The sequence below is a fragment of the Amblyomma mixtum genome, chromosome 2 (assembly GCF_055824585.1).
Source record: "Amblyomma mixtum isolate Tamu chromosome 2, ASM5582458v1, whole genome shotgun sequence".
Taxonomy (NCBI): domain Eukaryota; kingdom Metazoa; phylum Arthropoda; class Arachnida; order Ixodida; family Ixodidae; genus Amblyomma; species Amblyomma mixtum.
Genome location: NC_143013.1, coordinates 50,200,279 through 50,215,843, shown reverse-complemented (window position 1 = coordinate 50,215,843; position 15,565 = coordinate 50,200,279). Strand labels below are relative to the sequence as shown.

General features: G+C 45.6%; 1 protein-coding gene across 1 annotated transcript in view; it reads right to left on the bottom strand.

Moving 5' to 3' along the window:
* Positions 1 to 4,551: 4,551 nt before the first annotated feature.
* Positions 4,552 to 15,565, bottom strand: part of LOC149359309 (uncharacterized) — a 49,488-nt gene continuing 38,474 nt past the window's right edge. Inside the window, exons 2-5 of the mRNA XM_089567635.1 lie at positions 12,817 to 12,971; positions 8,981 to 9,054; positions 7,561 to 7,632; positions 4,552 to 4,760 (exon numbers count right to left, since the gene is read on the bottom strand). Coding sequence (XP_089423761.1) covers positions 4,552 to 4,760; positions 7,561 to 7,632; positions 8,981 to 9,054; positions 12,817 to 12,971 — 510 coding nt within the window. The remainder of the gene's footprint in view (positions 4,761 to 7,560; positions 7,633 to 8,980; positions 9,055 to 12,816; positions 12,972 to 15,565) is intronic.

Genomic DNA, 15,565 nt, shown 5'->3' with positions numbered 1-15,565 from the left:
GTATTTGAAGGAAAGTTTGAAAGGCACAGGGCCCTTCATCTCCCTGCCACTCTTTGTTCATTAGCCCAGCGACGTGGTCTCGATTCTGGTAGTCTTCATGCCATAACACCTCTTAAGTTCTCGCAGAGCTCCCGCCCTCCCGTTAGGTCAGGTTCTACGCGACACTTCATGTATACCAACAGTACGTCCCACGTCCGCCGCTATAGCTGTGGGTGGCGCTGGTAGACACGCTCAAGATTGGGCCACATAAGTGTATTCGAAAGTAGGTGGAGATACAAGCACCACCAAAGCTCACTCAGTAGAGTACTGCGCGCAACATGCGTAGGTCGTATAGGTTTGAACCTCACTGGAGGCGTATGGTTCACTTTTCTTCGATCTTCTTTCAAATTATCTTCTACATCTAAATGATTCCAGATCTAATCTCCCACTTCAAATGAGCACAACGTTTTATGTCCTGACATATAGTCCAGGCGGCGATGATAGACGTCATAAATGACCTATTCCAAGTCAGTGCAACGGTTTGATAACCAAAAGAGACGGATTGCAACATTACAGTCCCGGGGGCTGTTTTCTTGCCTTCAACTGCACAGGGCACGAAGACATAAGTTAGTCTTATCCACGAAAAACACTGAGACAAAAGTTAACTGCATCACTGTCCCAGGCGTTGTAAATAAAAATGACCCAAGGTTACTCAGAGTCTACGGGAACATACGCTGCCTGACCTGAGCGTTTTACTTTGGCTCCTGTTCCAGTATCCGCACTTTCTTGATATAAATGTTTACGGTGACATTGCTATGCTAACTCAGTTTCATGCAGAAGACGTCATGCCTTCAGCATCAAACAGATGTCAACAATATCAGCGTTGAAGACTTCATGCTTTCAGCTCTCACTTCGTTCGATGTTCGTTCAGAGATTTGATTCCACAGACTTAGAAATCGAATAAGAATGAATTGAGGTAGGCCACCATACAGAAAACTCGATGCAGCAACAACATAAAGTACGGCTCTCAACCGCGACGAGCATCAAAATGAATGCAAACTTGAAAAGTGTCTTTCATGCACTATTCATGCTATTCTTGCGAAAAAAAAATCATTACTTTTTTTATTTTACTGTACTTAAAATGAATGCAATGATTCCAAAATCTATGGCAAAAGCAGCGAAATTGGGATAAAGCTGAACAATGAAGGCGCCCTTTGCCATTATAAGATGATGATACGGCCAATTTCTTGCGCTGTTCTTGAACATATCTACCTGTACGGATGCGACATAGCGCCACTGAGCGCAGCGTCCAGCAGAGAGAACATAGCATTTCTAGGCGGGTTTAGTCATCGCGAAGGTCTTAAGCGCTCATAAACTCGTCCTCAAATGTTGGCGTAGTGCCAGAAAAAGATATTTAACACGACGCAGTGCTGAATATGACGCTTGTCGCTTTATGAAGACACAGGGGCCCATAGCATAAAGCAAGGCGAAAAATTACGACAAACTGCTAAATCTACGCCCTCGAAATTTGCCCTTATCATTAAAGGAAACACCAGGAGTGAAAATATGTTGCGATTCTCGCTGAAAACCGGCACTTTTGCTCAAGTGTGATGCCTGGTTTGTCCAAGTAAATCTGGCGCCGGCTACTCGCATGGGAGTGAGAAAGGCTTTCCCAACCGTGCATATGTGCATATGTGCCGCTGCCTTCGTGTGCCTGGGGAACAAGAGGCGCGTGTATCAAGGACGGGGCTAAAGGTGGGCTACTCAGGTGCGCGTTAAGTTCAGGCCACGATTGCGCAACAGCATAACTGCGCGGGAATTCCCACGACAACAAAAGCTCACATGTGTTGCAGGAATTCTCACACGAAAAAAAAAAAAGCTTACGGGTGTCGCATAATGTTACACAAAGTAGCAGCCCGTGTACGCCCTGCCATTGTTTCTTTTCGCGGCCTCAAAATAGCGTTTTTTGGAGGCGGAGCGGGAAAGAAAATACGAATAGCTGCGGTGGGAAGGTAAAAGTGCCAAGAAAAGAGGTTGGGGGGGGGGGGGGGGGGTGCAGCCGGTTCTTTCATGTTATACATTCAAGGCAGACAGGCAAGAGGGACAAATAACAAACGGAATGAAGCGAGAATGGGGGTATCACGAAGCTACTAACTTCAACCGCAAGAGCCGTACAAACGAAGGTGGTTATATAAATGGGCTAACTATGTAGCCTACGCGCAATTGGCCTTTGAGGGCTATAATCTTCTTCTAGCGAGCTTATAAATTATTCATTTTTTCGGGAAACTGAGGGATTGTCAGAGCCAGCGAAACACGCATTGACGGCAGCGGAAGCGTTCTAACTACAGCGACAAAACTTTGTTCCAGTCAACCTTGGTTGACAAAAGTACGCGAGTAAGAAGACACCAACCCAGAAAAAAATCTAGGTGGTTCGGAGTGGAGAGGGATGTACAGGGTGGTCATCTGGTGCTCGTTAACCATGTAATGATAGGCAGAGGTTGAACAACGTGTTTTAAGCTGAAATGGTGCAATTGGTGGTCTGGTGGTCTCCTGGTTTGTATTCAGCGTCGCGTCTTCGTAGGCTGTACCGTCTGGAGTCGGTGATCTGCGGGTCTTTCATCCGTAATCCGGCAAGTCGTCGGGCTGTTGTAAGTTCAGCGCTGTGTGTGTCTTGTCTCCTCCTTGGTCTGTGTGTGTTTGCGCTGTTGAACCATCACTATGAATCTACACCAACTAGCCCAATCTGCAGTTCTTCTACAGTTTATTTCTTCTACGCACTGTAGGCAGTGACGTCGAGGCTGTCTTCTTCGGTGATGTTGGGAAGCATGGGATCAAGCGTACCTGCCGTGGACGAGCCTAAAAAGCGTCACCTGGGTGGTCTCTTGCGCCGCGGGGCTGAGGGCGAGGACTAGGTAGGGAAGGACGACGTCCAGACCTTGTGCTCCGAGTCGACCTACGTGGCAAGCATACTGTATATACGATGGTCTTGTTCAAGCGCACCGTGAGGCCGTTTGTCTTAGGGTGGTAAGCAGTTGTACGCCTGTGGCTTGTATGACAGTAGCGCAAGATGGATTGCGTCGATCAGGTGTGCCGTAAATCCGGCTCCCCTGTCCGTGATGAGCACTTCGGGGGCGCCCTGTCGCAGGAGGATACATTCGACGAATAATTTCGCGTCTTCTGCTGTTGTGCCGTTAGGCAGGGAATTCGCATCAACGCGGCGGGTACGTTGCCACTATTATCCGCTTGCGTCGGGACGTTGACGTCGGGAAGCGGCCAAGGAGGTCCATGCCGAACTGCTGGAATGACCTTGTTGGAGGCCAAATTCACTTGAGAAGTCCTGCTGGCTTGGTCGATGGTGTCTTTTGTCTCTGGCAGTCTCGGGAGGTTTTTGCGTACCGTGCGACGTCCGCAAACAGTCGTAGCATTTGTCATCAATGCGGTAAAGGGGGCGGGTGAACCCGAGGTGGCCAGCGGTTGGTTCGTCGTGGGAAGCCTGCAGAATGTCTTCTCCTTAGCTGTCGCGAACGATGAGTAGGTACACGGTCTTGTGGAAGGGACTGAATCGAAGCATTTAGCTTGCTTTGTAAGTTTGACCTCCTTTCAACATGCCTAACCAAAATGCTAAAAATGCTGCAGTTTAAAGTGGTAAATTGATACTGCCTTGGTGTGAGTTCTAGGACGACATGGATTGTTTGTGTCACTGGGTCAACAGCCCTTACTTTCTGAGCACTGGAGCTATAGTCAAGTGGCACATGCTGTCTAGTCCCTGCTAACATACTGTACAATGTCAACTCAGGCGTCGTGCCATGTAAGTCAGGCAGTTCGCAGGGAACCTCGCAAAAAGAGCATTCATCATTTGGTTGCCTTGGATGTCTAATTCGCGCAAACCTAGACGAAACATATTACACGGGCCAAATATTTGTGGCGTGGGATCTTGTGGAACTCAGCAAGTTTACTGCGGGTATATGTGAACGTTGAGTGGTGTTTTGTTGCATAGCACACATCGGAGTTCCCAACGCTTCCAGTGAAATCAAACAGCAGTGTTCCATTTACTTTTGTGGCATGCCACACGTTCGCATACTGAATAAAAACAGAGTAATCACTTATTAACATCTACCCAAGCGCAGCCATAACGCTACAGATGAAGGAGTAATAACGCAGTAATTGCTTACTTATTACTTATCTACTCGGTTTGGGGAATTCTCCTCAATATTGGACCAATATGAACATGAACTTTGTCCATTTGGCTTAGCACGGTGGGCGACTGACTGAATGAGTAGCTTATTTCCTTACTTATTATTATCCATTTCTTTTCTATTCATTAGTTCGTTTATTTATCATTCATTCAATCATTTACGGATTTATGACATGTTTGACTCCTACAAACACGCACGTCCAAGATTTCGGCCAAAAATGCAAGATTACAGATGCGCATCTGGCTGTCCGGTCGAACAGTTGATTGGCTGATTGATTGATTGATCGATCGATCAAATCAAATCAATCGGTTGATTGATTGACTGATTGAATTTGATTGGTTGCACGGTGCCACTTTATTCTATGCAAGTGTACCCACTAAGAACCCTCTTTATGGACCTCCGGAATCATTCCCTGCTTCTGACTTCCCTGCTTCTTCTGACGCCGCGATTTGGTGCCAAGGCAACTGGCGTCCGACACCGGATATTTCGGCGATGGCCCGCAGAACAGGTCGAACACGAAGTGGCAGTGCTTGGGCACGCCTCGGCGCAGGGACGACTCGGGAACGAAGAGCACGCACTTGGAATCTGCAACATGAAAGTAGCCATCATCAGCTAAGCTACATCCGCTACCTCTCCCGCCGACGTCCGGCCCAGTCCTGTGCAGCTGCGGCCACTTTCTCCCAGCAAACTGCCTACACTCGTCCGCCCACCTGACTTTCTGCAGCTCCCTGCAAGCTAGCCTTCCCTCGGAATCCACTCTGTTACCCTAACGACCCACCTTGCCATTGCGTTACATGCCTTGCACATGCCCATTTTTTCTTCTTGATTTCGACTAGTGTACCATTATCATTCCTGACCCACTCTGCTCTCTTCCTATCTCTCAACGCTATATCTATTACTTTTATTTCCATAGCTGGCTGCGCTGTACTCAATTTAATTTCAACTTTTTTTGTGAGCCTCCAAGTTTCCGCTCCATACGTCAGTACAGGCGAGTTACAAGTGTTGTATACTTCCTTTACTTCGCTACGGATAAGCTTGTATTCACGACCTGAGAATATCTGCCAAATGCACTTCACCCAGTTCTTATTCTCCTAAGATATTCACTGCCATGTTTCAGATCTGTTGCCACTACTTAGCCCAGACAGATGCAAGAAGTGAGTACTTTCACCTGAAACACAGCACTGTATCTGATGTCGTCACAAGGTTGAAGCTATTGAAAGTGGTGGGTCTGCTTAACTGACCTTCCCCGAAAACCGTGTTTCCCTTCTTTTTTCAGCCTCGCAATGAACCTTCACGTCCTGTTTTCTGGGAATCCATAACACTCTGTTGAGTTTTCGTGTTTACTTTTGTATGAGGACGTTTGTGCGTCTGTTGTTTTCCCAAGTTCCAAAATCCTCAGCTGAAAGAGAAGGGCAAAAACATCGGTATCGGTATCAAGAGCACGTGTAGATTGTGAAGCGTTATCGCGTCATTCACCGCTATCTTAAGCTTTATCCTGCTCTCTTTTAACTTGTTTTATCTGAGCTGGGGAGCTTGGACAGCGCAGTTGCAAGCACAAAGTTTGTATTTCAGTTTAAAGGGTGTTTCACGCGCTGTAAACAACGAACTGAGCGATTGAGCGGCGCGTCGAAGCAAAAAATTTCCAACTTGGAACCTCGTCACTCTTACCGCGCGAGCCATTGCGATCACTCGAAAAGGGTTTTTGCGCCACGGTGGCAGAAATCGCGAGGGTTTTCGCTTCATCATCATCATCATCATCATCATTTATTGAACCCTTAAAGATCCCGTCTGGGACATTACCTAAGGGGGGGGGGGGGGGAGACAGTGGTGTGAAACGGTCATACAAAGGCATGTAAACATAAAAAAGCATAACAAAAATAACAAGAATAACAAGTTTGACGTGAAATTAGCGTCAGGTAATTAAAATGTACGGAAATTAAATAAGTGGGAAAACACTTGTTGGGGTGTCGCAATGGCACAAGCAGTTCAAATTGCAGGCAGAGCATCGCGAGGGAAGTAGCTATAGTCGGTTCAAGTGGTCTGTTATTAGCTGCCTAAATCTGGTGGGATTAGTTTCGATGACAATGGTTTCAGGAAGATTGTTCCAGGAAGATTGTGCAACCGCTGAATGCTGAGGGAGTTGAATAATCGGAGAGATGAGCGTAAGGGAGCAGATAACAAAGTTAGGCGTAGTGCAGGGAAGTTAAAGTATAGTTTGTGTAAAAGACAAAGAATTGATACTTTTCTGCGGAGTGCTAATGGTTCAAGGCCGAGAAATGATTTTAGGTTGGTAACGCTGTGTCGAGACGAATACTGCGACGTTATGAAGCGCGCTGCCCGTAATGAAGCGCGCTTGCATATGAAGAAGTCTTAACGCGTCGCTGCGGGAAAGGGCGGTGTTTGTTTCTGAGTCAAGACACCTCGTGTGCCTTCGTTAAGTCGTCTTTTCCATACCGCGTTGGTTCACACTTCCAAGAAGGATGTCAAACTTCGCATACGATCTATCATACTCAAAGCGTGAATCGAACGGCGCAGCAGTACATGCTGGAAGTCCAAAAGTCCCAAACCGGGATTTCAGCGCACAGCATTCTTTGAAACAAGGACTGACTCGTGGTTGCCATCGTGAGAATCCCAGGTGGGGAAATTTCTGGGGTGTCCTCCACATTGGCATGCTTCACATCCACTCCCTTGGCTTGCCTCCGCAAAATTATTCCGCCAACGTCAAACATTCCCGGACAAAATTTGTGAACATTAAAAAATTGCAAGACACTGTTATGGAAATATTGTAGGTAATGGTCCATTCTTGTGATATGTAGCAAAACCTTTTTTTTTTTTTAAGTGTTTCCATCGATAGCGGCTGACAGTTAAGTCTGCCATAGAAAACTAATGGGGATCGCTTTTGACCATAACAAAAACGTTAAAAAAATACCAGACTGTCGTCGGGTGATCTTTGGATATATATATTGTTATAGTAAAATTTATATAATATGAAAAATTGCGTTCATAAGTGGTTTCCTGCTCAAAAATGATTTTGTCCGGAATTGGTAGATATGAAAATTCAAACACATGTTGAATATAACAACTATCCACTTCGGTGTGCATTACAGCTGTCTCCTTTACCTTTGCATCGTGGTGGAGCAGCGCTAAGGACGGGCCACAAGAAACAAGGAAGGACGTACACAGCGCCTGTGTACGTCCTTCCTTGTTTCTTGTGTCCCGTCCTTTGCGCTGCTCCACCACGATGCAACAGTACCAACTAGCCCAGCAACTTGCTCCTTTACCTTGGCTCGTAAAGACCCTTCACTATTATCGCAAGCATGTGGTTTATAACAGCTTCTTTTTGTGAAAGCCTCGTAGATAATAAAGCAATAAGAACTGTACTTACCACCCCGTCGCTTCTGCACTCTGCAGTGAGCGCAGTCCACAAACAGCTGGTCGTAAGGCACGGCGCTGGATGCTGCGGAGAGCGAGAAAGTTACTGACAAAGGCTGCCAGAAATGTTGCTTATTGTTTCGCAAGCGCAACACACGTTGGAGCGTTCTAGAAATGCCGGTAGGGTCCCTCACAGCTATACCTGCTGCTTCGGTACGCTAAAGCTCACATACTATACTATACCATACCATACCGTACCCCACCACACCGTGCCATGCCTTATCATACCATACCATACCATACCATACCATATACCATACCATGCCATACCATACCACACCATACCATATATTAGCATACCACACCATGTCATACCATACAATAATACAAAGGGCCATACCATACCATACATATGCTTTCTTAAGAATTGATTGAGGCGGGACCTAGGTACAGCGGTATACATTGCGCGTGCGCATTATACCGATAAAAATCCCCTTCAACCGCGCAAACTAAGTGCAACTTAAACCGCAAGAGCGGAAGCTGGCCTTCTCGTGAGATTGTTGTAGGCCTGAATGCCTCTCCGCCTGTTCTCCTGGTTACAAACCATTCATCGATGCTGTTGATTACCCGTTCAGTACAATCACTCTTGTAAACGGTCCGTTACATCACATAATTCTTTCTTCAAACCTACCTTGACTTTTTCTTTCTACTGTTCTTTTCAGGGGGGAAACGAAGTGACTTGTAGGTTGTACTTGGCTTTAGTACAGCTTACGCAGCCAGATGTAAGGCGAATGCATATGGTAAACAAGTACGTGTTTTGCAGTGCGTGTGCTCCAAACACAACTTGAGAACAAGGTGTTCGCGCTCTTGCTTTTACACGCAAGTAAACAGCGTTTCTGGAGGCGCCCCTTAGAAGCGCGGGTGGCTCACTTCAGCGCGAATCCCCTGTTACAGCGAAGTTTTACTGCGTGTTTCTCTATCAGTTTTCTCATCTTACCCATACTGGGAGAAGTATTCGATGAACGTGCAGAATTCTTCATCCTATTTTACGGTCTACCATTGCTATAAGCCTAAGGAGGGTCATTTTGTTGGCAGGAAATGATTTATGTTGTAAGCATCAGATGATTCCACTGCGACTTTCGTTATTGTTGCGTTTGCATAGGTGAATGTTGAATTAAAAGTGCTGACGTGACATATACCATAGGGGGATACAAATTACTTGCGTGCAGCGTACGCTACTGTTCGAAGTCGATGGTCATACCTAAACATCAATCTAATATGAACTACATGGTCTATAAGAGTGCGTTTGGACACTTCGTTTAAAGAGGGCATTGTTTTTATCTGTCTTCTCTCGCGCTCTATTAACATTATACCACTTTTTTTCCTTACAAATATCATTTGGGATTTTGCAAGAGGTCTTCGGTAGCACTTACCACCGTCAAGAAGTCCCAAGAAGATGTTCTTGTGTTTCTGTCCCTTGGAAGACCTGAAGGAGTAGGTAGCGTTCCTGAAAACAAATAAGGCGAAATATTCATACTGAATGGCAGGAAAGATATTTTTCTCCTTTTTTTTTTCTTTGCTGTAAAAAAGAGATGCACCAGTTATACTGCTGACTGCACCGCTGAATCCCACGTCATAATGAAACGCGTTGCACAGGAATAGGTGGAAAGGGAACACTACCAAAGTACGAGCGAACAAAACTCGACGTGGTAAAAAAAAAAGATGTTTGTCAGAACTGGTCACAACCTGCCTGCAGTCACAAAGGATCGCTGCGATTATGTCTGAAGTGAAAGATGGCAAAAAGGCGGAATCGTGAAGTGACCCTCGAGAAACAGCGCCATCCTCTTTTATTGCTCGATAGACTCAACTCTAGCTTTTAGTTTAGTTTAGTTTATAGGGTTTAACGTCCCAAAGCGACTAAGGCTATGAGGGACGCCATAGTGGAGGGCTCCGGAAATTTCGACCACCTTGGGTTCTTTCACGTGCACTGACATCGCACAGCACGCGGGCCTCTAGAAATTCAACCGCCGCGGCCGGGATCGAACCCGCGTCTTTCGGGTCAGCAGCCGAGCTCAACTCTATCTTTGATGGTCGCCTTCTTACCGGTGCATATGCAGTGACTTCGGACCACTATTCGGTACGTGCATCTTTTACTAGCTACTAAGAAGTACTTCGATGATTCTGATATCGAGCGAGGAGAAAAAAAACTATGGCGTTCAATTTTTTTTTTATGATCGCACGAAGTTGGCAATACGATTCAGTTCCGAAGTGAAATTATTCTAGAACAAAACCGCGCTCTGCTTCGCTATGCCTAACGATTACCAAGTACGCATGTCACTGTCGCCCTCGCTGAGCTGCTTACGGTCGGCGTTTTTCCAATTAACACTTTACCGCGAAAGCCTTCGTCTGTCTGTCTGCCGGATTCTCTTTCCACTGCTTAACACTACGTTTCCCTGCAAAAAGGCCTTTATACAGTCTGTAGACTGTCCATAGATCGTTGTGAATAAAGTCTACCGACTTTCTATGTACAAAAATTATAGACAGTCTATAAACAATCGATAGATTTATGGCCATATACATTTAGTAGACTTTTGTTTATAGGCAGTCTGTAGAATATAAATAGACAAAAGGTTTGGTTTAGGTTTGGTTTATGGGGTTTAACGTCCCGAAGCGACTGAGGCTATGAGAGACGCCGTAGTGAAGGGCTCCGGAAATTTCGACCACCTGGGGTTCTTTAACGTGCACTGACATCGCACAGTACACGGGCCTCTAGAATTTCTCCTCCAAAGAAATTCAACCGCCACGGCCGGGATCGAACCCGCGTCTTTTGGGTCAGCAGCCGAGCACCATAGCCACTGAGCCACCGCGGCGGCCCAAATAGACAAAAGGAAATAACTGTAGGAAAGCAATACAGTCTATAAGAAGTCTATAGAAATCCTATCGACCATTTTTATAAGGGCCGAGCTCGCTTGTAGTGTGTTTGGTGCTTTGGTGTGCTGGCGTCTTGTTGATTGGGGTGCACTGTACTCGGAAGGTGCGGGGTCAAGCCCATATTGCCGCCGGGCAAACTGGGTTTTCCAATGGGTACAAGTTTTATCATGGCCTGTTGCTCGGCTTCTCTGGGGTGGAATTCTTGCAAGACTGGGTCTTTGACCTCAGCTCGTGCAGGCCAACAACACGTTTTCCAGCCCTTCAGGTCAGGTGTACTTACCTAAGTGACTACTGCACCAGTGAGCATTCTTTTAGGCCTTTTAGCCCCTCGCAAAAAAGGGAGCGTGACATCATGATTTTGTTACAAACACTTATTCAAAGCATTTTTTTTTTCACCTTCCCTACGGCTGCAGCGGAATTTCATTACAGTGTGGTACCTATCGAAGCTCTCTGCTGGGTGGAGGCCAGGCTTCCTCTCGCTTGTCTAGGAAAAAAAAAAAATGTCTCCCTTCTGCCGCCTTTTATCGTTCTGTCGTTGCAGACAGCGCGAAATCCTTGTCGAAAAAGGCACATGGTTGCCTTCATCATTAAAATCATCTTCGATTTATACAGAATAATTAGACATCTTTCCAGAACACACGCCTGCTGGAATGGAAATCACGCCGCGATTTTTGGCGCGAATTCTAGCCCTCGAGAACACATGACCAAAAATACTTTTGCAGCAATGTGGTGCTGCAATCCTCGGGAGGAAAGCGAAATAGCTAATTTTCAGGTTGAAATAATTTCATTGAGATGGCACGCAATTTTTCTACAGAAATAGCAGACAAAATGCTGTGTCGGGTCATGCCCGACAAATGAGCAGCGCGCACTTTTCCGCTGTCGGATGATGCCCGACATAGGACCGGAAAGGGTCATGACACTCTTGGGCCAAGCTTCAGTCGCACCAATAAAATAAAATCATCATTAACATCATGTTGTGCCCAGCCCGCTTCAAACACCTTGATTAGTGATGAATTTCTAACAGGAATAAATCTAAAACGTTTTAAGTTAACAATACCAGTAGGTTACGAATATATATAAACCGGTTTATATATATTCGCAACCTACTGGTATTGTTAACTTATAAAAATGGTTTATAGACTCTCTACAGACTTCCTATATAGACTGCATTGCCTGCCCATAAATATTTCGTTTTTATCTTCATAGTATATAGACTGTCCCCAGAAAAGTAGTCTAAAAGTGTATGGACATAAATATATATATCTGTGGACTGTAAGATTTGTATTGATTATAGTCTAGTCTATACGATTTATCTATAGAAAGGCTATAGATATTCATGATGTGAACAGCGCGAACTACAAGGGACATGGTAGATATTCACATCATTAATATCTACCAACTCGCCCAACTGAACGTTTTGCTAAAGGCTATAGACTTTATGTACAGAAGTCTATGAACGGAAATTTTTGAACGGGCCGTCACTAAACAGCACAAAGAACAGTGGTGGGTGGACTTGCAGATTTTCTGGATACTGCATGTTTATTCTCTTTGTTTCAACAGGGTTTCTTTGCATCATAGTAAGAGGTATCCGTTATCCGGGCCAAAAGGTGGCGCGGCTGCCGCAAGTCTGAATCCAAGCAATGATTCGTAATACGTATTTCGTTTGTTTTTCTGTTTTCTCTTTTTTTTTATCGTTGTGCAAACACCTGTAAATGTAATCTTGTTACGTTAAGTACCGCCAGGAGCCATCTTACACTCAGCCCGTTTGAACTAACATTGTTCTTTATTTAAGAAGACAGAAAAATTTAGGGAAATATATGCGGCCTCTTCTAGTAGAAGGCCTCAAAAGTCAGACTGGCCGCCGCGGTGGCTCAGTGGTTATGGTGCTCGGCTGCTGACCCGAAAGACGCGGGTTCGATCCCGGCCGCGGTGGTCGAATTTCGATGTAGGCGAAATTCTAGAGGCCTGTGTACTGTGCGATGTCAGTGCATGTAAAAGAACCCCAGGTGGTCGAAATTTCCGGAGCCCTCCACTACGGCGTCTCTCATAGCCTTAGTCGCTTTGGGACGTTAAACCCCATAAACCATAAACCATAAACCAAAAGTCAGACTGGAGAAATAAAGAGCCTGACACAAAGAAGGCTTTCTCGTGGACATCTAGGCCGCCTTGTAAACAAAGCCGCTACATCCATGCATGCGCGCAGAAGAATCTGAAGGGGTAAACTCGCTATGAAAGAGAAGCGAACATTCGTGGCTCTCTGCAATGCATGCGGGTATTTGGTTGCTATGACGAAAGCCGAAGCAAGTGGAATGGAAAGCCACAGGGAAAGGGGCCGCACCGCTCGTGTCCCGGACCGTAGCGAAACCGGAAGCGTGCCTCCCCGTCGACCAGGTCCGTCAGCTGGGTCTCCGCGAGGCAGTCGTCATCGGTTCCGAACTCTCCTTGTTCCTGGTTCCGGTACAGCACTCGCCACTTCGCTCCCCGGTGCAGACACTGCCGCGAGAAGAGAGACCAGCAGAGAGAGAGGGGAGAGAGAGAAAAAATTAGACTGAGACTTACCAGCACTCCTTGACCAGTACACCTCGCCAACTGGTCGGTGAGGACATGTTGATCAAATGTTCAGGGGAATCCCCCAAGGTGGAGTAGATTTGTAATAAGCGAGTAATTACTCATTGACATCCACCCGAGCGCAGCCATATGGCTACAAAGGAAAGCTGTACAGCTTTCTCAGAAACTGCGTAGTTAAAGAAAAATTCGTCCTGGTCCGGGGTTCGAACATGGGACCACCGCTTCACCAGAGCAGTCGCTCTACCAATTGAGCTAACCGAGACCTTTTTTTTTCCTTCATGGTATTTATTCTACAAGGTTATGTCAGTACAGCAACTGAGATAACCGGGACGGCAAGCTTATGGCCGGGCGAGAGCAGATTGACCAAAAACTCGAAGTGGGAACTGTGTTGGTCATATGTTTGGTGAAACGGCACATTATGAGGCTGACGAAAAAAAAAGACACCCTTATTTCGCGCCTTGCCGCAAAGTCTAGCTTGTGCTTTTGGCCCATCGTATACTCAAGAGTTAGCGACCAGTGCCCCCTTAATTAAAACAAAGATGATAGGATATAGTTATTCGGCCTTTGTTTCAGTGAAGAAGTGTGAGACGGGATGCGCATAGTGGGAGTAACATCCGCATGTAGATTATGAAGACATGGCGACCGACAAAATAAAACATAAAAAGGAGGCAGCCAACGTTCTGTCAAGAACCGTCAACATGAAAAATGCACCAAAGCAAACGTACAAGGTGTGGCATGTTATAAGGGTTTCAGCACCCTAAAGTTGTTTGCTGGCTATCAGGGATGCCGTACGGGAGGGCCCCGGGTTAAATACCTTTTTTTTTTTTGCGCATGCATGCATCAAAATATTGATACTGACAGTGCATCGCTGCAAGTTGTATCAGCAGCTTTCTAAGCGGGTTGCATGATTTGGTAATGATTCTTTTAATTACACTGCATTTAACTGCAACACACGCTATGAGTGCCACAATGCGAGCACAGCGCCCCATTTCATGACAAACGGTTGCATCAGTTTAAAGAACAAAGCCGCTTTTCACTTTAAATGCGCCTTTGGGCGTTACATGAGATCGTCCATAATCCTTCATCCAGTGAACCGCTTTCCTAGACCTGCCCATCCCCTCCTCCCGGGTCCTCTTTCCTCAATAAATTCATTTATTTATTTTTATTTTGCGCCATGCAACAATGACAGCGCACTGAGCCAAGATGCTGGCGCTGCAATTGCGTACTGTGGAAACCATATATTGGCGAGTAGTTGTACTCAGCTCTTTATTTCGGCAGGGATTCGCTTTCAGTGCTGCAGTCGCACTTCTGAGATGGTTCGGTGAGGGTGGAAGAGGGAAAAGATGTTTCCATGACAGACGCAGCAAAAAGACACTGCGAAGCAGAGCTGGGACTTGAGTGATCAACTCGGTACGTACACACACATTAGAATGTGTAAAGGTTTGTGCTGGTCTTTTGTCATTCATGACGCACACGAAAACAGTACGAAATAGAATATAACAGCAAAAGCACACTTTTCACTTTTAACGTTTTACTCATGAAGTGGCATACCTGGAAGATTATGGTGAAGATTTCGCCCCGTGCAGCGGCTGGTTGAATGATTGGTGCTCTCCAATCCACTTTCATTGATTTTTTTTATAGCCACTCGGTTTTGCAGTTTTCTGCTGTTCTTCTTTAACTTTTCACTTTCCTAATATATTTTTTGCAGTCTTGAAATAAAAGCTCTGTTTTAAGTCAGCGATCGTGTTAGCAGCTCTTTTTCGTCCTGTCATTTACACTGTTGTTTAGCCTAACTTATACTCTCATCACAGGGCCGGGCTTTCAGTCGTACCTCGACTACTTTTCTCTTCCCATATTTGACTGTTTGGACTATACAGACCATCGGTCATATCTCCTGGCCATTATATGCACTGTTCAAGCCCAATTCCTCGTTTTGATCCCAGATATATGTCGTCACAACCTTGTTTTGTTCTCTAATCCACGCTACTCGTTTAGATCATTTAACCTAACCCATGTTATTTTGTTCACTCGCTCTCCTTAACCTGGTCAAACGATTTTTCTTCGAATTTTGGCCCTTGAGGCAGTTACTACTAATATAAATCGGTCATGCACTTTTCTTCCCTCGGACATCGGTTGGCGATAGACTTGATCTATGGACTTTTTATAGTCCTCTTAAAGACACTATTGCGTTACTATAGACATTTCTTTGTGTCTATTCATTTCTATAGACCCCTATATACAATAGTCTATTAAAAACGTATGACCATAAATCTGTAGATTTTTTATAGACCGTTCATATGATATCTTTTGTCTATAGACTCGTCTATAGGACTTTTCTATAGTAAGTTTATAGACTTCATTCAGAAGAGATTGACAAAGAAAGTTAGGTGGGCGGATGAGATTGAGATTCAGAAGCTCGCGGAGATACAGTGGCCGCAGCTGGCAACGGGCAGGGTTAATTGGAGAGACATGGGAGAGGCCTTTGTATGCAGTGGACGTAGTCAGGCTGATGATGATGA